This window comes from Rattus norvegicus, chromosome 1 (genome assembly GCF_036323735.1).
Source record: "Rattus norvegicus strain BN/NHsdMcwi chromosome 1, GRCr8, whole genome shotgun sequence".
Taxonomy (NCBI): Eukaryota; Metazoa; Chordata; class Mammalia; order Rodentia; family Muridae; genus Rattus; species Rattus norvegicus.
The window spans coordinates 174321408-174343901 of NC_086019.1; the positions used below are offsets into that span (position 1 = coordinate 174321408).

The 22494-nt window shown below is 49.7% G+C and overlaps 1 protein-coding gene across 9 annotated transcripts in view; it reads left to right on the top strand.

Moving 5' to 3' along the window:
* The window catches only part of Ampd3 (adenosine monophosphate deaminase 3), a 45080-nt gene that overhangs the window by 1882 nt on the left and 20704 nt on the right, over nt 1-22494 (top strand). For 4 of the 9 annotated variants that reach the window (XM_006230014.5, XM_063281242.1, NM_031544.2 and 1 more), the window contains exons 2-4: nt 8393-8618; nt 19842-20043; nt 22305-22464. In XM_006230014.5, the coding sequence (XP_006230076.1) occupies nt 8398-8618; nt 19842-20043; nt 22305-22464 (583 nt within the window). In that variant the 5' untranslated portion in view covers nt 8393-8397. Of the gene's footprint in view, nt 1-45; nt 187-1912; nt 3384-4110; nt 4491-8392; nt 8619-19841; nt 20044-22304; nt 22465-22494 lie in introns of those variants that run through there. The other 5 variants (XM_006230015.5, XM_006230013.5, XM_006230012.5 and 2 more) reach the window with 5 other exon arrangements.

The following is a 22494-nucleotide window of genomic DNA, read 5'->3' on the forward strand; positions in this document are numbered from 1 at the left end:
TCAATGCTGGTCGCGGAGGTGGAGCCTCTGAGCCAGGCTGACAGAGCCTCTGCCTGCTCAGACTCCATCATCGCCACCACCTCCGGGATAGTGTTGACTGCAGGTTGGGTGAATCAACCTGTCCCGGTTTCAACTTGGAAAGACTTGGCTTGCTCTGAAGAGGCTGGCAGTACCCTGCCCTCTAAGGTGGGTTGGTGTGAGGTTGATTTTTCAGGCCTATCTATCCTTAGCCCAGGCTCAGACCCGAAATCCTGGAGACAGGTGGATTGGCTCGCACCAGCATCATGTTCTTTGAGCTAAGAGGTTTGCTTTTCCTGTTCTAACTTTTGCTGAGTCCCTCTTCAGCTGGCCTCTGAGTCAATCCCAGATCTTGGCAGTATCTTGGGCAAGTGGAATGTAGGCTTAGAATTAGGTTGGGATATACTTTTCTCTCCCAAAGCAGTTCAGTGGCCTGGTTCTGCTGCCCAAGTATATTACCTCCCATTTCCTCCATGTGCTGACTTCAGTTCTAGAAGACACAATGGCCTAGTCTTTTAATACACTGTGTGAGGAGCTGGTGAGGGCACAGGCTGACGGGTAGAATCCAGGACGCGCACAGTCACTGAGAAGTAGCATTGAGAGAGGAGATGACTTCTCCCCCTCCTGAGCCAGCCTCACATGTAAATATGGTTTCTGTCTCCCTGTCCCAGGTAGGAACTTGGGAGAGTACCAGCTCCACCATGGTGTTTGGAAAATGTCAAATAAAAGGAGTCAGTGTCTGTATGAAACCTGACGTTCCTTTTCCCCACTGGGCTGACTCTCTGTATCTGATGTCAGGATGATGAAGAAGACAGGGATGCTGACAGATAACACCTACGAAGGACTATGCTGAGCTAGGGAGGAGTCTGAACAACTCTCATGTGCTGCCTGAGTAATCATGGATCTCATGGCAGTGTGATTTTCATTCCTCCTCTTTTACAGGGAATAAAAGGCCACAGAAAGTCTCATCATCTGCCCAAGGCCATATAAATAGGCAGTGGAACAGAATTCAAAGCCAGGTCATCTGGCTAGAGTCCTTGCTCTTAACCATACACACAGCTGACTCTTGAGATCACCACAGGGAGATGACCTCTGCTTAGAGCATTCACTCATCTGTTGTCTTATGGAAGCATCTATTCTCTCTCTCTCTCTCTCTCTGTGTGTGTGTGTGTGTGTGTGTGTGTGTGTGTGTGTGTACTGAGTACTTAGCACTGAGATATAATCGCAGATGAGGTAGGTGATGTGTGTGGAAGTGATATTTACCAGGTGCCCAACTCTTGTCCCACACATCTGAGAAATGAGAAGGAAATGGGCCCCTCTAGACAACAGAGTGGTGTGTTTCATGATGAGACATAATTTGATTCCAGCTTTTGATGCCACTCAGGGACAATTAAGTGATAAAAATGAATGCACCCTGGTCTCTGGAGTAGGAGATTCAGCCTTGGGTCTTTCATAGGTCATCCTGAGATCCACTCAGGAGGGGTCGGGAAGGATATGAGGAAGCTGGTAAGTGCTCACTGCTCAAGCTCGAAGACCAGAGTTCAGAGTCCTAGAAGCCACGCAGAAAGTGGGTGTGTCATTGTTCACCTGTAACCCCAGCACTAGGTGGACAAGACAGACTGATCCAGGGGCCTCCTGGTCAGGCTAGCTGAACAGTGAGTGACCAGCTCAGTAAAGAGACGTTGCCTTAGAAGGATAAGGTGGAGAGCAGCTGAGGGAACTGGTATCAACCTCTGTCCTCCACATGTTCAACCGAGTGTACACGCACACTTGTAAAACACACACACACACACACACACACACACCCCACAGATCTGAGGCTTTGAGCATGGGAGGAGCACCTCTCAGTCCAGTGAGGCATGTGGGCCATAGGGAACAGCACTATGCAAGCCTCAAGATAGACCATGAGGTCCTGAGTATCACTGGTTTCCTGAGGCAGAGCTGTCCCTGTTCTCTTAGCTCTACAGGACCCTTGGCCATTGTTCCTGTCATCAGAGCAGAGCTGCCTCAGTGCTCTGTCTAGACCTGGTGGAGTTGGCCTCACACCTTTGGCCTCTGATGGCAGCTTTCTCTAGATTGGGAAGTGCAAACCAAGTGGAAGGCGTTTCCCAGTTCTGATGCCACGGGATATTAATAGGTGTTTTTTCCCATGATGGGATTGCCAGTGAAGTGTGCTAAGCAGCTTTCTTTACTGCAGGACTTCTCACATGACTATGTTGGTAGGAAATGTGTGGAAATCCCTATAAGAGAAAACAGTGTTTTCAAATCTTCCCTTTTGGAGACTACAGACTGTACTTTGTTTAGACCAAGACTGTCTAGAATCCCATTAAAGTTGGAGAATAAAATCGCCTGAGTGTGTTGGACTTAGAGCCATGGTCCAGGATGCTCTGACCACTTCCCCCATATACCAACCTGTTTCCACAAGGCCAGGAGTGAGGATGATTTGTTCTACTTTTGACAGAACAAGTTTGTATGTTTCTCTGTGTGTCTCTGTCACTGTCTCTGTCTTTCTCTGTCTCTCTGTCTCTGTCACTGTCTCTGTCTCTTTCTCTGTCTCTCTCTCTCTCTCTCTCTCTCTCTCTCTCTCTCTCTCTCTCTCTGTGTGTGTGTGTGTGTGTGTGTGTGTGTGTGTGTGTGTGTGTGTGCGTATGATTCTGATTCTAAAGGCCAGAAAGGATGTCGGAAGGATGTTGGAGTTACAGTTTTAAGTGGTTTCTTGATATACATGCTGGGGGTGAACTCAGGTCCTCTGGAAGAGCAAGAAGCACTCTTGACCACTGAGCCATTTCTTCTGCCCCTTGACAGAACAATTCTAAGATCTTGGCTTTCCCTTCCCCCATGCCATAAGCATTTTGAATTATTTAATGAATACATTGCCCTTCTTCCAGGTTGTGTGAAGCCTGCCGACTGTAGTGTTCATGAGACAGTTGTGTGGACAGGTGGACTGTAATCTCGGGGTTGCCGAAGCCCAGCAGTGGGTCACGTGTCAGCCCTGTAATCCTGCTCTGGGCTCACAGGAGTTGCAGTGTGGGCACAGCAAGGCACAACCTCTCAATTGGGCATGAGGAGGTGACTCAGGTCCAAGACAGGGCTACAGCTAGCCTCCTGGTAAACAAGTGACCTGTTCTTTCTGGACTCCTCTCCCCAGGATTTCAACAGCACCATAGAAATAGCCATCTCACTCAGGGGAATTTCCTCGAGCCACACAGTTTGCTGAAGCCACTGGAAGACTTTGTGTCTCCCCAGAATCTCCCCATTATCCTAACGGACTGAACTTTGTGTCTGTGTTGTCCTCTGGTGCCTGCTTCAGAAAGCACAGTGATAGAATCCAGAGTGTGCTTTGGGAAGTTACTGTGAGTAGTGTGGTAAGAAGGGGATGGCAGGGGTGAGCTTGGGTGGGCCAGGTGTGGGGTGCTTCTGTCCTGTCTGTGAGTGTGGTTTGTGTTCACTCGTGTGCAGTCAGATAAGTGTGTGTGTGTGTGTGTGTGTGTGTGTGAGAGAGAGAGAGAGAGAGAGAGAGAGAGAGAGAGAGAGGCTCTTCATCTTCATTTTTATTTCTTCTGAGACCAGGTTTCTCTGTGTAGGCCTAGCTGTTTTGGAACAGCAGGCTCAACCTCAGTTCTGGGCTAGTGCACCATCACACTTCTTTTAGGGAAGAAAGGGAAAGCAGGGAAAGGCTTTTCATCTCGGTTCCCTGCCCTTGGGCTGCCTGCCTCTATGCTGAGGCTCTCACGCATTCTGGGCTCTGTTCCTTCCTAGACAAGGAGGAAGCACTTTATAGTCCTTTCCTCTTTTTGAGGGGGAGGGGAAGGAGGAGGTAGTGCCGGGCTCTGGGTTCCTTGTTGACTTGTGGGGTGCCTTCAGGAGAGTTGTTTTGCATGAGGGGGCTTCCAAGAAGGTGCAGAGCAGACCCTACTGTAGATGAACCCCCTTGATGAGTGAGACCTATTGTCCCATCAATCCTAAAGTGGGGTTCATACCAGAAGCAGCCAAACTGATGCTATCACCATCGCTCCTCAGCTTTCAGAGGAGCCTGGGTGTTGGAGGAAGGGCAGCTTATCTTGTGTGGTTGCCCAGGAGGGCAGCGGTACTGGCTGCTTTCATTTCTTCTGGTGAAGGCTGGGAGCGGGGCCAGGACTTGGTGTTCAGGATCCTACATCCATTTTGCCTTGGATAACTGGCAGTACCTGAGGCCTTTAGGGCTTTTTGGAAATTTTCCACTTGCATTTCGTATTCGCAGGAGAGTTTCCAGCCCCGACTTTTCCTGCTCACAGATATGCAAAGCAGAGACCTCCCACCCCAGCAGCGGCGGTAGGCAGGACTCAGCTAGCTGCTCCTGCTCTCTCTCGCTCCTGGCAGCACGTCTGTGTCTGTGTGGCACCCTCAGGATCATTTATGGAGACGCCAGGCTCAGATCTACGCCATGGGTTCTGCAAGGAGGCTCTGGCAGGAGGAGGGACAGGTTTGTTAGTGTAAGGCAGCTTTTGGAGGCTTCCCTTCTGGAGGAGGCAGTGATGGGAAAGTTGCTGCTCGTTGAAATTGGTGGCATTTTAGCCCTTTCTAACTCTGGGACAATTTGTTCGCGCTCACAAGAGGGTGTTGTGTGCAGCAAGATAAGCTGTTATTGTTAGCTGACTGACTGCTGGCCAGTTCACAGTTAAGCCGTATAGGTCTGCTGGCTTCCACTGGCAAATGGTTGAAAGCCAGGCAAGATGGGGCAGCTGGAACTGAACTCCCCTTGGCATCAGGCTTTTCCTGGCAAGAATGGCCTGGCAGGTGCTGGTGGCTTGAGAGGGGAGCCATGGCAGAGTGTCTGTGTAGGATGGCCAGAAGGCAGCAGAGGTGCTGCAGTGTTCGAGGCCCACTGAGGTCCATTTGCCTGACTGGGGCCACAGGAAAGCCTGGAAAGTTGTCACCAGTTGGGTGGGAAACTCGTTGTAATCTTTGGCTGGTTTTTACAAGTTTTGAAAAGTTATGGGAGTTGTGGGGTAGGAGGGAAGAGACAGCGTGTGTGTATGTGTGTGTGTGTGTGTGTGTGTGTGAGAGAGAGAGAGAGAGAGAGAGAGAGAGAGAGAGAGACAGTGTGTGTATGTGTGTATGTGTGTGTGTGAGAAAGAGTATGTGTGTGTGTGAGAGAGAGAAAGAGTATGTGTGTGTATGTGTGTGTGTATGTGTGTGTGTGTGTGTGAGAGAGAGACAGTGTATGTATGTGTGTGTGTGAGAAAGAGTATGTGTGTGTGTGTGAGAGAGATGACTAAAGTACATCATGTACATGTATGAAAATGACATAATAAAACCTGTTATTTCATACAATGAATTTACACTGATAAAAATTTAAAAGAGAAAAAGGAAAGGGTCGTCCTGGGAAGCACTGTTCTGTGATCCTGGAGTCTCTTGTGAGCCTGGGGGGGTGGGGGGATGTGGTGTCTTCAACGTTTCTCTGTCTCTGCTTAACCAGGAGCAAGCATCAGCTTCTCTTGGGACCCAGTTGGAGGAAGGCAGGTTCAAGCTAAGGGAAAAGGGGGAGGACTGTGTGTAGGGAAGATGTACTATGAAGAGTAAGTTTGGTTGACTTGACTAATAAAACAGTGTATCAGGGACAGAGATGGTGGGCTGTGGTGTAGGAAGCCTCAGAAATAAGAGCTGTCCCAAATGCCCCTTCCTGAGCATCCAGAGTTGTATGTCTGGCTCAGGCTATATGCATGTATCGGGTGGAGGGGGTGACTTCCATGCAGGATAGGAGTTAGGCAGAAAGGGTCCCAGTGATACAAAGCCCTCTGAGCAGGTATCTTTCTATGGGGGTCAGGCAGGAGAGGGTCCAACAGTCAAACCCTGGAGGAAGAAGTTTGACTTACCTCCTCTCATGAAGTCTTAAGCCCACCCATTTTATTTCTATTATATATTACTGTCTTTAAAATGAAATTAGCCAGGCATGGTGGTGCACACCTTTGATCCAGTACTTAGGAGGCAGAGGCAGGCAGATCTCTGAGAATCAGCATGGTCTACAGAGTGAGCTCTAGGCCAGCCAAGGCTACACGGCGAGACCCTGTCTCAAAAAACAGAATGAAAATAGAAAATGAAATTGTAGTAGCATTAATTATTAAAATAAGATATCCCAGGCGGGTATAGCAGCTTGTATTATTATAGTCTTAGAACTCAGGAAGCTGAGGCAGGAGGATTGACGTGAATTTAAGGCCAGCTTAGACTAGAATGAACATCAGGTTAGTTTGGGCTACATAGCAAGATTCTGTCTTAAACAAAACCAAAACCTAAGAAACACAAGCCCAGCTGCCATCTGGTCATCTTGAGTATGTAGCACTCCCATGGCCTTGACCATAGGGGATGCCTGTTTATATCCTTATAATCAAAGCACAGCACAGCTTTGTGTGTTAATTCTGTGTTTGTTTCCTTTTCAAGACAGCTGTTTTTCTGAGTGTAGCCCTGGCTGTCCTAGAACTCTCTCTCTGAAGACCAGGCTGGCCTCAAACTCAGAGGTCTGCCTGTCTCTGCCTCCCGAGCACTACGACTGAAGGCGTGTGCCACCACCGCCCAGCATGCATCACTTCTTTACTAGCTATTATGTCACATGATTTTAAAACTGTGGCTGCACCATCCCCCCTACTGTTTGCTTCTTAGCAGCCTTTCTCAAGTATGTGTCTAATTTTGACATTTAAAAGGCTTTTGTATAAACAATGCAGATAAATATCTCCACACCGTTTCCTTGGTTCATATTATTTTCTTAGTGGTTTGAGGAAGGCTTGCATGGTTCAACAGTCCTGCTCTTTGTCTGGGTCTCTGTGTCTACTGAGAAATGATGATACTGTACCGCACCAGTGCACTGGGTATTGGGGACAGGTCCCACTCGGTTCCCGTTTACCTTCTGAGCCTTGTTCTCTGTACTGTCCTGGCCCCCTCCCCTGTTACCTTCCTCCTGAGCCTTTGCTCTGACAGTGCTCAGCCTCCCACACAGCCAGCTTTGCTCTTCTTCCTCTGGTGGGGACCAGGCTTCTACTTGTTCCTGGCTGAGTGCTGTCTGTCCCTCTCTGATCCCTGGACCCACTCAGTTGGGCACTGCGGTGGCCTTTCCTCAGCCTTTACCTTAGAGTTTCCCTTAGAGTGAGAAGCCCAAGAAAGGCACATCCCTGGGGTGTGGGGAGGGAGGGAATTGATTTCAGAGTCAAGGCAACAGACATGGCTCTGACTACCCATTACCAACCTGCTTTTTCCTTCCTGTGTGTGTTGTGAATTGGCCCCACACACCACAGAGAAGCCAGTACACTGAACCTCCAGTACAGGAACCATCTCTGTCACCGAAAATGATGCCACTTGCAACAAGAGGGCCTTAGAGACCATTTACCCTGTCTTTTGATCCCACAGATGAGAAAAAATTTGAGGCCTAAGATGACTGATCTAAGATGGTCTAATGAGCTCCGCCCTTGTAATTGCCTCTTGTCCTTGACAGCAGCAAGGCCCTTCCCACCTTCACCTACCCTAGCCAACAACAAAACCACTGTCTCTTGAAATAGCCTTAAAGGAACTGGTAGTAAGTGGGTGTAGAATCCCCACCCCACCTTACCCCACCCCACCCCGCCTGGCCCCACTCCATTGGAAGGCGTCTGGACTGTGACAAGGTATATTCACTCGGTATATGTGGTCAGGACAGCAAAGAGGAAGGAAGGGAGGGGGGATACCAGGTGACTGGAACCTTCCATGTAAAGAGAGAAGGATGGGGAGAGCTTTTTTGAGGCAGTGAGTTTCCAGCTAAAAATGTTACTATTCAAAGACCTTAATGTATTTGTTGTGTCATGTTCGATAGTTCTGGAAGGTTGGGAGGGACCTTAGGATCATGGTTTCAGAGTCTTTTCTGCACAAAACCTCATTGCTTGCACGAAGGGTGCCCTGGACTTCTCGGGGTTCTGCTGTTCTTTCATTGGGCCAAAGCTTAACTCCGAGGTGGACCTTACCTCTTGAAGAAGCAGGATGAGCTGGGTGGGGGTGTGCTTGTGCTATTGGACCTTCCAAGTTCAGAGGAGGGTTGCTCTGAGCCCTCTCCTGAGTTTGTAAGTTAGGAGGGTGGGGCCGCCCAAACCCCCCCCCCCCAGGTTGGAGAAACGGAAGAGCCTTGGTGGTCAGTTTGTTCTTTGACTTCTGAGCACTCGCTGCTTATGAAATGTGAGCTGCCCTGTGCGCCTCACACCCAGTTACTTAAGCTAATTGTGAAATCTGGTCTGCTGGGCTTGCTCTGGGAATCCATCACCACATTCACAGCTGACCAAGGACCAGGCCCCCAGGTCACGGGCCTCTTGTTCCTTACCCTGGGGACTCAGGACATCCACAAAGCCAGGAAGGCTCACATTTGTTCTTTCTTTGTCAGCCGAGATGCCTCGCCAATTCCCCAAGTTGAACATGTCCGATTTGGACGAACATGTCCGGCTGTTGGCAGAGAAGGTGTTCGCTAAGGTGCTCCGAGAAGAGGACAGCAAAGATGTTATGTCCCTGTTTACTGTCCCCGAGGACTGTCCCATCGGACAGAAGGAAGCCAAGGAGAGGGAGCTACAGAAGGAGTTGGCAGAGCAGAAGTCTGTGGAGACAGCAAAAAGGTTTGTTCCCGTGACCAGCTTTCATGTATGTGGAGTTGTGAGACCTGAGTTGGGACACTTGAGGGAGCTGACAGTGTCCTGGGTCTTCCGTGCTTTTTTTTAACCAAGGCCACTTAGCTCTCTAGGTATTTATTGAATGGTGCCTTGCTGCCTTTGCCTGCTTGAAAAGATCAAAAGCCCCAGTTGTGCCGTCTGTGTGTTTGTGCACATCTGTGTGCATGTGAGCATGTACATGTATGTGTGGGGGTGCACACGCATGTGTATGTACCTACATGTGGAGGTCAGAAGTCAACCTCAGGTGTTGGTCCTCAGAAGCTGTCTACCTTGTTTTGAAGTATTTATTTTACTTTCATTTTAAATTATGTGGAGACATGTGTATCTATGTGTAGGTATGTACATGTATGAGTGTAGATGCTTGAGGAGCCTGACTAATACCCTGGAACTGTAGGCAGCTATGAGCCTCTTGAAGGGGGCGTGGGTCCTCCGGAAGAACAGTATGCACTTTGAACTGCTGAACCTTTTTTCAGCCCCAACATCTATTCTCTCCCCACCCCCCTCTCTGTATGTGTGTGTGTATGTGTGTGTGCACACATGCGTGTGCGCACATGCTGTATTGAGAAGACCAGAGATATTGGCTCCCTTGGACCTGGAGTAAGTGGTGGTGAACTATTTGAGCCAAGGCCTTTGCTAGGACATCTCTACAGCCCCCACCTCATTTTTCAGGGGTCTCTTACTGGGACCTGGGACTCTCTGATTAAGTTAGCCTGGCTGACCGGCGAACTCCAGGAACCTGCTTGTCTCTGCCTCCCATGTACTGGGATTATAAACACACACACCACACCCATCAGTTTTTACTGGTCCTGGGGACAGAGGTAAGGACTTAATGATTGTGCAGTCAGCACTTTACCAACTGAACCATCTCTCAGACTCCTCTGCTGCTGTGGTGGCAAACATATACCAGCTCCCATAGCGTTTCCCTCTTTGGGAATTTGAGGATTTAGGTAAAACACTAGTTTTACTTGTTTTCGTGTTGTTGTTGGCACGCCTCACTGTTTGCAGAGCAATGCAGTGGGACCGAAGATATCACCGTGTATACTATAGATAAATTCCCTGCTCCACGGGCTTACACTGGGTGGAGACAAGAATTAACAAATTAATCAAAGAATGACAAGTTATGATAAAGACTGGGTTAGTCTGAGTCTAACCAGAAAATAGAGGCCCCTCAAATACTGGAAATAGGGTTTTAATGTGAGGAGTTGGCTACATGGCTCTCAGAGAGCTGAGAAGACAGATGGGGGAGAGGTTTCCCAGAGAGGTCAGGAAGTAGGGGGCAGCCAGCACCTCTAGGTGACACAGACAATAGAATGATGTGCTGGGACTGGAGTCACCTGGCAAAGCTGGACAAGGTAGCAGCTGAGAGCTGCTTCCAGGGCTTCAGTGAAGGGCAGGACTATGCCCCAGCTTTACCCTTTCTGAACTTTCTGGGTTCTCACAGTCTCTGCCATTGGCCCAACCTCATTCTGAACAGCTAATACCCTGGAAAAGAGAGGAGAAGGGATGGACTGGAGGGGACCAGGGGCTTTACTCATTCGAGGCCAGCCTTTCAGCAGTTGAGGCTGAGCCACATCCCTCTCCCCGAAGTCCTCCCTTTTCAAACACAAGCCCCGCCTACCTTTTCCTTGGCAGGATAGGCTTTTGGCATTCCTCGGATGGATGAAGTTGATACTTGTATAAAAAGGCAGGGCAGAGCTCGGCCATCTGTAAGCTCAGTTTCTATTTTCCTCAGATGGGTCTGGAGCCCCTGAAGGAAGGGTCGTCACTAGCCTCTGAGTGCCATCCTTGTATTTGGAGGTAGGTGGCCCCAGACCTAGTGCCATGTTCATCCTGGGAGTGAAAAGATTCAGACTGTGGTGTCCCTTGTCTGTACCGTCCTGGCATAGCAAGGGCTGGCCTTGGGACTGAATGCTCTGCAGGGCCTTCTGTGTGCTGTGAATAGGGCATTCTGGGCCTTCATAATAAAAGCAGGAGTTCCTGGCATTTGGTATTACCAGGAATAATAAGTGTCTGAGGCAAGTTTCCACAGACATCTGCTGAGGGATCCTGCACTTTTCCCACCACAGCCCAGGCCCAGGGCAAAATGGAAGCTTTGTTACTCTTGATCCAAATGGCACTCCATGGTCTCCAGAGAGTCTGCTCCAAACTCTAGAAATGCATTCGGTCACTAGCTTCCCAGGGTCCAGCCTAGGCCTTAGCCACATTGGAGATCTGTGGGTGTCAGCAGAGGTGTTACCTCCCCTTGCCACACCATCCAGGACATCTGGGTTCTGCCTCTCACTAGCATGCTCTGTGACTTTGGGCAAAATAAGAAACCTCTCTGGGCTCCAGCTTCTTTCTCATCTGAAGTGGGATGATGGGGGTCAGTTTTTATGGGACATTTTGAAGAATGAGGGGATTGGCCTGTGTAGACATGCCTAGGCTTAGGACATGCCTAGGTCATAGTTCACCGTGTAAATGTTGCCACTGGCTTCCTGCTGCCGAGGTGGGCAGCAACGATAGCGTTTAGTGCTGTTGGATGCTGTCGGTGAGCTGCATCCTTGGCCTCCTGGTTTGCATTCCTCCTCATATCAATCAGGGAGTGGGTGTTCTTGGTGCCCCAATTTGGCTGACTAGGCAAGAAGAGCTCTTGGGAGTTGAGTCAACTTACACTAGGACACAGTAAGTGATGGGGCATTTCCTGTGATCCCACACTTTAACCAGGACATTGTCCTGCCCTCTGAAGTGACACTTGATGCTGTTCCCTGAGATGTAACTGTTGCTGCTTCTCAGTGACATGTGGAGGAAAGCCAGCCACGGCTTCATCTCTGAAAGACACCTGTCCCATTGACTTGGTCGGATGCTCCAGGGCCACCTGGGGCTGTTTGTCTCTCTTCTTCACCACTCACTGGCGGTGCCTTGGTATAGCCATTCAGATACCAACATTTCCAGCTCCTCATCTATCAGTGCTCCCTCCTGGTATCCTGAGATAAATGGTGACAAGGACCCTTGGGGCACAGGCCTGAAAGCAGCAGCAGGTCTCCAGATCCCCAGTTTATGAGTCTGTGTTTCCAACTGTGACATAAAATGGGGCTTCTTGTTTGGGACACACCCCTGCCCCACACTCTGGCTGTTCTGAATACCCATGGTGCTCAGAGAAAGCTCTTCTTACAGCATTATGTCTGGCTTCTCTTCTCTAGATAAAACAAAATGCCCACAACTCTTTTTAAATTCTGTATGGAGGCACAGGCCTGAAGCTGAACTGTGAGTGGGAAGGTGAGGCCTGCCACCTGGTAGCCTGCCGTGCAGGACTGCAGCTCTTGGGACAGGGCAGGGCTCAGACTCTGCTCTGACAGAGCTAGGGACCAACTCAAGGCTGCTGATTTTGTCGGTCAGGTCTGTAGCCAGCAGGATCAGTCACTGAGGGTCCCCTGCCTCTGGCGGCAGCTAGGTCTCTCTAGGACCTAGCAGGTGGGTGGGTGGGTGGATGAGGGTTTGAAGGAGGGAACGTGAGCTACGTATGAGAGTGAAGTTTGGAGGCAAGTCCAGACTGGAGCACTCTGCAGGTGACAGAGGGTCTTGTGAGCCTTTGAGGCTCGCAGGTGTTTCCTAGTACATGGAAGGCACAGCTTGCAGAAACCATTAGGAAAACCAGAATCGGGGCTAGAGAGATGGCTCAGAGGTTAAGAGCACTGACTGTACTTCCAGAGGTCCTGAGTTCAAACCCCAGCAACCACATGGTGGCTCACAACCATCTGATACCTTCTTCTGACGTGTCTGAAGACAGTGACAGTGTACTCCTATATAATAAATCAATCTTTAAAAAAAGGGAAAACCAGAATCGTTAATCACGCAGATGATGCCTGAAGCCTGTTCACCCAGAAGCGGATGCTGTCTAACAGCCTAGTGATCTTTTGCTACTCTACAGATCCAGGCTTCACCTGAATTCCCCTCACCCCACCCCAAATCCTGAGCATTGTTTAGACCCTGACTGCAAGCTTTGTCACTCAGTGAATAAAACCCTACTTAGGAGAGAGGTTCCACGTACTTGGCATTCTCTAATAACAGAAGCGATCTGTATGCTCATTGCGAACTCTTCCTCCCTGCAGATTCCTGCTCATCAGTCAAGACAACTCATTCCTAAGTAAAGGTCCCGGGTGCTTTGCTACAGAGATGCAAGGGCGTTCTGATGTAGCCATACATGAAATTTTATTGCCATGTGGAGGAGACTTTTCCCCAAAGTTTACCACGGTTAAGACGTGTAAGATAAAATGAACGGCTTGGTCTGACGGAGCATTGGCCGAAGCCCTGTGCTGGTTTCATTCTTTAACTTATCTGACCCTGACACCAGCAGAGTTCACCTCCCACAACCCCGTGTGCTGGAACTCTGCCAGCTTTAAGACACCATGGAAAAGTTTCTGAGCCAGGCGTGTGCGTGCTAGAGGGCTCCATCTCTCCTGTTTCTCTTCCTGCCTTTTCCACTCTTGTTTCCCTTTGCAGCTGTATGGAGATCATTCACGTCCCATACAAGCCATCCGCTCCCCGTGTGTACAAGTCAATGGGTTTTAGTGTGTTTACTAATATGTCACCAGTGTCATGGTCAGTTTGAGAATATATTATTATTTACAATTTTCAATTTAATTAATTAACTGTGTTTATTTGAGACAGGGCCTTGCTCTTTATCCCTAGCTGGTCTGCTACTAATTATGCAGCCGAGGCTGACTTTGAACTCATGACAATACTTCTACCTCAGCCTGCCTCAGCCTTCCCCTTGCTGGGATTGCAGGTGCACACAGCAAGGACTACATTTAATTAAGTGTGTATCTACATATATATGTACATAAGCAATATAATCATATAAGATATATATGAGAATAAATGTTTTATATATATCCATATATATGTATATATACACACACACGCACGTGCACACACACACGCACATGCACACGCGCATGCACGCACACACACACACGCATGCACACACCACACTGACTTTGGGCTCATGGTTCTCCTATCTCTCAGCCCTTTGAGTCCTGGGATTACAGATATGTACCACCATGCCCAGGTTTTGGACTTTGTGATAGTTCTCAGAATAAACCGGATGTCCTTGACCTTCTTGTCTAGCCCCAGCTCTTCTGTCTCCTTGTTTCGGGATTTGTTCTAATAAGCATGGATGCCTTGCATTTCGGCACCATGGCAGATCTGAACAGGAAAATTAGGGATTTCATTTTAGTGGCCTGAGCTGGTCTCCTGGTTCTTTCTGTTGGACAGTCAGCAGTGAGGGAGGAGACAATGGCTATGAAAAGTAAACACGGGGATTTGAGGCCTAGTTGGCCAGGGACACGATGTCTTTAAGACCATGACTGGATAACATGTGGGTGACCTGAGTTATTCAGGGAGAATTTAAAAAAAAAGGTTCCCTGTGTTCTGACTAAGAGCCCAGGATTTAGGGATTTCATTGGAGGATGCCTTGTAGAATTATTTTTAAAAGGTCTGGACATAAAGGGGACAGATTTAGGGGAGGCTTTGGCTATTTAGAACAGCTGCCTTCCTGAGAATGTTTTGAGTAAAATTGATACGTGGGTATTCGTTATGAATCGAGTGTAGTGTAGCTGAAGTGCCACTAAGTTATTTTGCTCTACAAAGCTTACTAAATCAGAGTGCATAATCCCCTCCTGTTAGAGTCACAGTTACTGACAGAGCTTTACTGGGGCATCCAGTTCATCTGTTTTTACAGTGATTAGAGACCTCGATGTAAAAGGCAGTGGAAGGGGGTTGGGAGATGGTGCCGCTCTAAGTGCTTGCTATACAAGCATGCGGTCCTGGGTTTGATCCTTAGCACCCACACAAAGAAGCTGGGCACCATTGTGTGCACCTACGGTCACAGCTCCTCGAAGGAGGAAACAAGGGGGATCCTTGGCTTTGCTGGCCTGCCAGCCTAGCTGAATTATAGCTGCAGGTTCAGCGAGAGACTCAGTCTCAAAAACTAGGGTGAAGATCCAGTAAGGAGGAAAACTGACGTTGACCACAGGACTCCACACGCACATATACATACATGTTCATACATACGGCACACACATGCATACACATGAACATGTGCTTACATATTCACTGTGTATTACATATTTATTACAATTAAATAATAAACAGGCAAACAAACAAATAAATGGCCTAAGGAATGTTCTTCACTCTGACAACTGGGGTCTTTCGGGAAGAAAGACAGCTAGGAAGGTCTGGGGCAAGTGTGATGAGGCCAGGAGAATACTGTTGAGACAAATAGGGTCTGTCTTTGGTCAGTCTGGGGAAAGAGGACAAAAGACAAGAAGAGAGACTTAAGACAAAGAAGGGAGGAGGGGTCGGAGTCTCTGCGGCTGATGGGCTCCTGGGTGTGGGAAAGTTGTCTGGGCCTAGTCAGGCCACGCCCGTAGAGTGAGGGGCGTCCACCCTCTGTCCCCCACACGTTCTCTGAGGACAATTAGGGTGGCGAGCGAACAGCAGGCCCCTTTGCCAGCTGTCCGTCTTCTCCTCGCCACACAGGTTGGGATCTCTCAGGCACACAGCATGCCGGCTCTTCAGCTCCTCCCTCCACACGCCAGGGGTCTCATGTCCGTGTAGAAGGGTTCAGTGACCATGATACCCCTGGAGTAGCTGAGCCTGTGAAGTGCAGGGATCTGTCCCACTCGGTGAGTGCACAGTTAACCATGATTTGCTGGCTGCCACTGTCAGACTCTAGACTCTTGCTTCTTCGTCTGGAGGTGGAGGAACTGCTGGAATAAATGAGTGTGCCTCAGGGATTGACCCAACAAGCCTGCTATTCTAAAAGCTCCCCTCCCCCTCTGTCCCTGTTGCTCTAGCATTTGCATGCCCAGTCTGGATTAGGTGTCTCCTCTGGGATCCCAAAATACTCCATGACATGACCATACTGCATGTTAAACATCTGTCCACCTCTCCAGGACTATCTCTGTGGTCCCACTGAGCCCACAGAATCTGGGGTTATGTCTGATACACCTGTCACTCACTACCCAGGGCCTGGCCCTCGGTGAGGTCATGAGTGGCCCCTCGCTTCATTGTGCATTTCTGGGAGCTTGGTAAGAGGCTTGCTTTGGTACCCCTGCTTGGATAACTGGCCTTGGGCAGATGCATCAGGGCGGAGGCCTCAGAAGCTTGGAGAAGGACCCTCCAGGCAAAGCTCTGGACTTGCGTTTAGTATATGAATCCGATGTTATTGGGATGCTTGTGGGGGTGGTGGGGGAGGGCAGAGTAGGAGTGGGGACATGATGAATGGCAGGGACAGTGAAGGGTGTAGCACAGGTGAGGACTCTGGGCAGGTACCGGGAGATAACATACCAGGTTACCTTATTGTTTGAGAGCCTAGCCAGCAAGAGGCATCCTGTGGCCCATGAGGATTGCCCATCTAAGGATTGACAAAGCCGCTCCCAAGCCCAGGCCTCAGCTTGGTATTGAACTGGTGCCCTCACGGTGGCATACCCGGCCAGCTCCTTGGCAAGCTGGGTAATTCTGCCAGGTGGTTGGAGGAAGGAAGGAGCTGCCGGCTGTGCCAGAGTGAGCTGGCTAACCCTGGTGCACTGAGAGGCTAGCACAAGGTGTGACAGCTGCGCTGTGGACAGACGGCTGAGTTCCTGGTGACAACATGCTTTATATCAGTGGTAACAGGTCACACTTTGTTCGGCTCTGAGTGTTTGTGAGTCTTGCACTGGCCTGGCCAGGAGCAGGTGTTTGGTAAATGTTTATTGAATGACTAATAGAAAGTTTATGCCTTGCTCAGGAATGTAGGGAGCTCTGTCATTGGAGGTGTCCAGGCTAGACTGTTTAGGACAGGGCTGGGTATATAATATTCAGGTCTCCCCACCAGAGACTACTTGGTTCTCTAACTGCTGGAACTTTTGGTACTTCTGTGTGACTTTTTATTATTGTAACACGCAGGGCTCATACCACTTTGGATGATGAAAGGGCCATCTGTGGGTATGGCATATGTACACACCCACACCCACACACATGCTGTGTGGACACTAGTATGCTAGCCTATTGTGGGCAGAACCAATTAATCATCCTGTGCCTGTGTGATTGTGTGTGTGTGTATGTGTGTGTGTTTGTATGTGTGTGTGTTTGTGTGTGTGTGCGCATGGCCCATGTATGAGTGTTCTGGGATCTGAACTCAGGTCTTCATGCTTGTGGGGCAAGCACTTTACCCCCTGGGCCATCTCTCCACACCCATAAGCAGAATTTTTAAATGCCTCTCTCTGCCAAGATGTCAATCTCTGGTTTCCAGACTTTGTGAATGTAAGTTGTCCTGTGATTACTCTGCAGAAAAGGCATCACCTGACCTTAAGCTAGAGAGGTTGTCAGTGCACCGGATCTAATTACAAAGGCTTCACAGCAGTGCTAAGCACAGGTGGGAAGACTGGGAACACAGAACACTCAGGGTTTTCCTGACAGAGGGCTCACCTCAGGGATCAGAGTGCTGTCTGTGGGGGATGTTGTGACCTCTGGCCAAGTCACCAGGAAACTGGGACTCTCAGTCTTGACAGCCACGGCAGCCTGACTGATCTCAATGATGAATTCTTTCTAGAGAGCCCAGTGGAGCTGTTGTCTGATTTGGCCTTTGGGTGGCCTGAGCATGGATCCCTGCCAATCCCAGCTGACCGTGTCCCATACAGAACTGGGCATGGGTTCAAGTTGTCAAGTCTGTGGCAACTTGTCACACAGCAGTAGACAACAGCATTTCTACTTCCAGATGCCAGCTCAGTGATTAGCTGATGGGGATCCAGTTCCCTGCTCTGCTCCAGGATGGTAGCTCTGAGGGGTGGCCCAGCCATTTTAAACCTAGCCCTGGGCCTGTACATGCAAGTTCTCAGCCTGTGAAGGGTTTCGTATGACAGTCTGCCTCGTATAGCCCAGGCTGCCCTTGAACTTGATGAATAGCATGCAATGACCTTGAATTCTGATCCTTCTAACTCTCCCTTCTGGCTGCTGTAGTTACAAGTGTGTGGGTTATCATGTCTGGTTTATGTGGTACTGGGGCTTTGATGAGTTGTAGGCCAGCAGTCTCTCAACTGAGCCACATCCCCAGTCGTGTGTGACAGTCTGGCTGGGGCCACAGTGAACAATGGGCAAGAAGGAGAGTTCTCTGGGTACCAGCTGGTGGGTATCAACTTCTCAGTGGGACAAACATGACCTTTCCTATTGAGGCATTCATAGCAGAAGCCTGGTAATCTCTTGACTTAGGCAGCCTTCCAGATTTTTGCCTACGTTTTTTTTTTGTTTGTTTGTTTGATTTTTACATATCTTACTTGTTTCTTACCTGATAAGTTAACCCATTGCTTCTCATTGGTTGGATCAGACCCTAGGCTAGACTAAGGAGTAGGGGATGGCGTTGGCATAAGATGAAGTGGTGACCAGTGAGACACAGGAACTGGTGTCTCGTGGGATGAGCTGAGCAGAGTCAAGATGTACAAAAGACCTCTTATAAGGGGACCTCTGTGCTTAGGGTGAATCTAACACTGACTGACGGACTGGCCCACCCTGGCATCTGTCTTTCTTGGTGCAGGATGTTGGCTCAGCAATGGGTGAAGGACAACAGGCCAGGGTTGGGGTTTCCTGAGGTTCTGGTTAGGGTTTCTGAAGCAGTCTGCTTGGTCAGCAGTGTGAGCCCCTGTGGAGGCCTCCTGAGAAGAGGCCAGTTTCATCTCTCAGGTGCGAACATCCTTGTCTCAGGGAGATGGAAACACAGGTCCTCAGGGCAGAGAGGCCTGTGGCAAGCAGACAAGGTGAACCGGATTCTGGAAGGTTGGGTAGGGAGGAAACCTGGATGGTGCCAGCAGGAAGCTAGGAGCTCCTGGGTGAGCATGAGGCTAATTGAGGATGGGCTGATTTCCCATCGCCAGTGTCACCAGGGAAGTCTTAGCTACCTTTCCATTAATGTGGGAGAGCGACATCATGCCCACGATCACTCACAGAAGGGAGCATTTAAGCCAACATCCTGTACCAAGAAAGACAGACGCCTTGCTTGCAGGTTAGAGGGCGAGCCCAGCTGCTGTTGCTGGCATTGTTCTAGTGCTGAGTAATTTCCTTCCTGAGGATCACAGGATCAGAGTGACGTCAGCTGAAGCAGTTTGGATTTTTGTTAACAAAGGAAGCCATGTCATCACAAATCAGACTTACAAGTAATCATGAGCTTGCAGCATTTTAAACCAGCCTTGTGGACTCATCTTCCAGAGCAACAGGTTGAGGGTCCAGGCCTCACACTGGTGCCTGGCAACCCTTCTCCTATAGCAGAGATGTATGCTATACATCTGCACAAGCACCAGCTGCTGCCAGGATGGCAAACAGCAGGCTTGAGGGAGGAGAAGCTGGCTAATGGCTGGAGAAAGCCGCCTTGCTGTGTGATTTTGTGCAAGGCCCCTCTGTCTCTGGGCCATCACCAAGGAGGTTGACAATTGATCACTCTCATCCCTTTTGTGTCCTGTGCACACATTTGTAACTAAAATACAATGTTGTGTCTTTGTGTCCCTGGCCACATCTTTCTGGAGACTTCATTTGTCAGGGCTTGGGGTTTGGCTCATTTGAAGAGAGTGTGCTGTCCACACCTTGGGGAATGCTTCTCTGACGCAGTGTCACCCGTACATACTGGAGTGCGGTCTGGGTCTGTCTGTCTCTGCCCTGCCACATTGCCCTCGTGCTATGTGCCATGGGCCCTGCAGACTCCACCCACAGCAGTGAGGCATGACCTTGGGTATAGTGTCTAGAAGGCTGGGAAGAGGAAGTCATAAGCAGCCAGAAATGTGGGTGAGTGCAGGTAGATGCAGGTGCAGAGGCCAGAGGTTGGTGTCCTCCTCTGTTTAGATCTGTCTTATTTTTTTGAGACGGAGTCTCTGGACAGAACGTGAAGCTTTCTGTTTCAGCTAAATTGGCCAGAGGAACCCCTGGTGTTCACTTGTGCTGGGGCTACTGATGCCCACAGTGGTACCCACTTTCTGTGTGATTGCTGGAGTTCTCAACCCACATCCTAGTGCTTGTACTGCGAGCACTTTAGCATCAGCCATCGCCCCAGCCCACCAAGGCTTCTTAGTGACACCCAGCGCCAGCGATTGATGACAGTGGAACTTCCTGCCGGACTCTCCCTGTTAGCAGCTGATGTCTCCCCTGTCCCTTGTCCTTGGCTCTTAGAAAGAAGAGTTTCAAGATGATCCGGTCGCAGTCTATGTCCCTGCAGATGCCAACACAAGACTGGAAAGGTCCTCCATCTGTCAGTCCGGCCATGTCTCCTACAACCCCTCTGGTCCTTGGAGCTGCTTCTAAGCCTGGGCTGGCACCCTATGACATGCCTGAGTATCAGCGAGTCACCATCAGTGGAGATTACTGTGCAGGGGTAAGGTCATGGCCACCCTTGAAACCTGGCCCAGTGTGTGTGTGTCTTGCGGGTGGTAGAAGGGGGCCCAGGGGTCTGAAGATAAGGGAGGCCTTAGTAGAGACTCAGGGGTGTCAACATGTCTAGGGAGCTATCCTATCTTGGTTTGTAAGACCAAGAACTTCAGGCTGGCATGATATGGCTGTGTCCAGTTAGTGCTGCGTGTTCCCGAGCTCAGAAATCTGCCAATGGGACCTATCAACATTCCCAGCATCCAGTGGAGACTATGTGGTGGTATTGACTTGTGTAAAATTGGCTCTTCCATGTTTAGATAAATATCTTTAAATACAGGCTATACATCCCTCGGCCCGTAAGAGAGGCTCTTGATGAGAAAATGAACAAGCCTTTCATATTCAAAAGTTCCCTTAGAGACGATGCCATGTTGATTTATGAAAGAGTTTCCTTGTTCTTCTTTGCAAGCGCATAGTATTCCACTGTGTGTTTGCACCACACGCATATTGACTTCTTGGGAATGGGAACATAGAAGAGAAGTAATGCAGTTAGCCAGGCTGATTTTTCTGCCAAGCCCAGGCTTAGCCTCCTGGACAGGGCTTGGTGTCCACCTCACAGATGTGGGCAGAGTAAAGGGATAGAAGGTAGACGTGGGCTGAATGCGTGCTGGTGGAGTAGATGAGCTTTCAGTGTTACCTCCCACTTTCTTCCTTGTCTCCTCCTGTGTGCATAACTAGAGAGTGATGAGGCTAGGAGAGGCAGGCTGACCTTACTGATCCTGGTACCCAGGGCCCACATGGTTGGCTAGTGGCTGCCGCTCCTCAGGAACCCCGCACCTTCTCTGATCTCCTTAGCGACCTCCTGAGTCCTTTGTCATGTGTTCCTTTGGCTTTGCTGTAGGTGGGGACTTGGCTTTATTTAGCATGTGTCTGTTGTCCTGTGCCTGTGGTTGTTCTGAGGCGTGTCCCGTGTGTGGTGGGTATCTGAGATGGGAAGGGAGCTGCTTCCAGTCTGAAAAGCAAGGAGTCAAATTCGGGGAATGGATGAGAAAGACAGACGCTGGTCGCTCCCTCTGATGACAGAGTTAGGCAAGGGAGAAGGGAGGGCGTTTTACCCATGATGCTTTGCTTACCCTCCCTCAAAGGACATCCAGAACAATCAGGAGACACGGGAGCACCAGGGTCTTGGGAGGCGAGTGCACATAATCTGAGGGTTCACAAAATTCCAGTAAACCCTGTAACGCTACGAAGCAGAGGAGGGAAATTCCAGATCCAGCTGTCCTCTCTCTGTGCTCCTTCCCTTCTGTGACACTTGTCCTCACTGAGTAACTAGATGATGAGGTTGGGAAGGCTTCAGAGATGCATACCTCTCTGAGCATGAGAAGAGCTTCCTGGAGTCAGTCAGATCAGGGTCTGAAGTCTGACTTTGTCACCCGGCAATGACTGGTCATTTCTGGGCCAGTTTCCCCCATTAATAGACAAAACAGAACCTATAGAAACACCTCGTGCTTCATTTGTGACCAGGAGCCCCGACCTGATGCTTGCCAGGCTGACTGGCAGCTAGAAGATGGCAGAGCAAAAGATGCTCTGTTTTTCGCATCTGCGGACCCATCGATTTTCCTCAGTTGGAAATGATGGTGGTTATCTTCACTTCAGGGATAGGACTCAGGCTCTGTATGCTGTTTGCAGCTGCAGGCTTCTGGTTTAATCCTCATCCTTGGGGCCAGTCTGGGGTGTGCAGGCTGAGTACCCGTCTCCCTCCTAGCAACCCTACTTTCTCCCTGTGTCTCCTCTGTCAGGGTCCCCAAGACCACATTTAGACTTTGAGACCTGTTAGAAGGGCTCTCAGGATGCAGCACCTGGCTGTACCCATAGCCTCAGTGTATCACAAAAAGAATATAGAGTACATCAGCCAAGGGGAGGGACACATAGGACGACATCTGGGGGAATCCTAGGACTAGCCTCCAAGAGGTCTCTCCCAGTAAGGCACCAACACCTAGTGTCCATCAGGGAAGCTCATTAGGGACACCTTGCCTTTGCTCACATCTGCACAACACCCCCCCGATTCCAGACTCCTGGAAGGAAGTCAGGAACCCAGCATAAATCACAGTGTTTGTGTGAACGGGTCACACACAATGAGCCTCTCTGATCAGTTTGATGGGAACTGTCCTGAAATCCTGGTTCATGGGAGCCAGGCTTGCACAGGACCTCTCCAAGCGCTGCAGTCCCTGGCTGTGGACAGATCCTTTCTAACATGTCTCCCTGCTGTAGATCACTGTGGAAGACTATGAACAGGCTGCCAAGAGCCTGGCCAAGGCCCTGATGATCCGGGAGAAGTATGCACGGCTTGCCTATCACCGCTTCCCTCGGACCACAGCCCAGTACCTGGCTCATCAGGGGGAAAGTGTGCCTTTGGAAGAGGGTCTCCCAGGTATGGAGTCTTGGAACCTGGTGCTGTTCT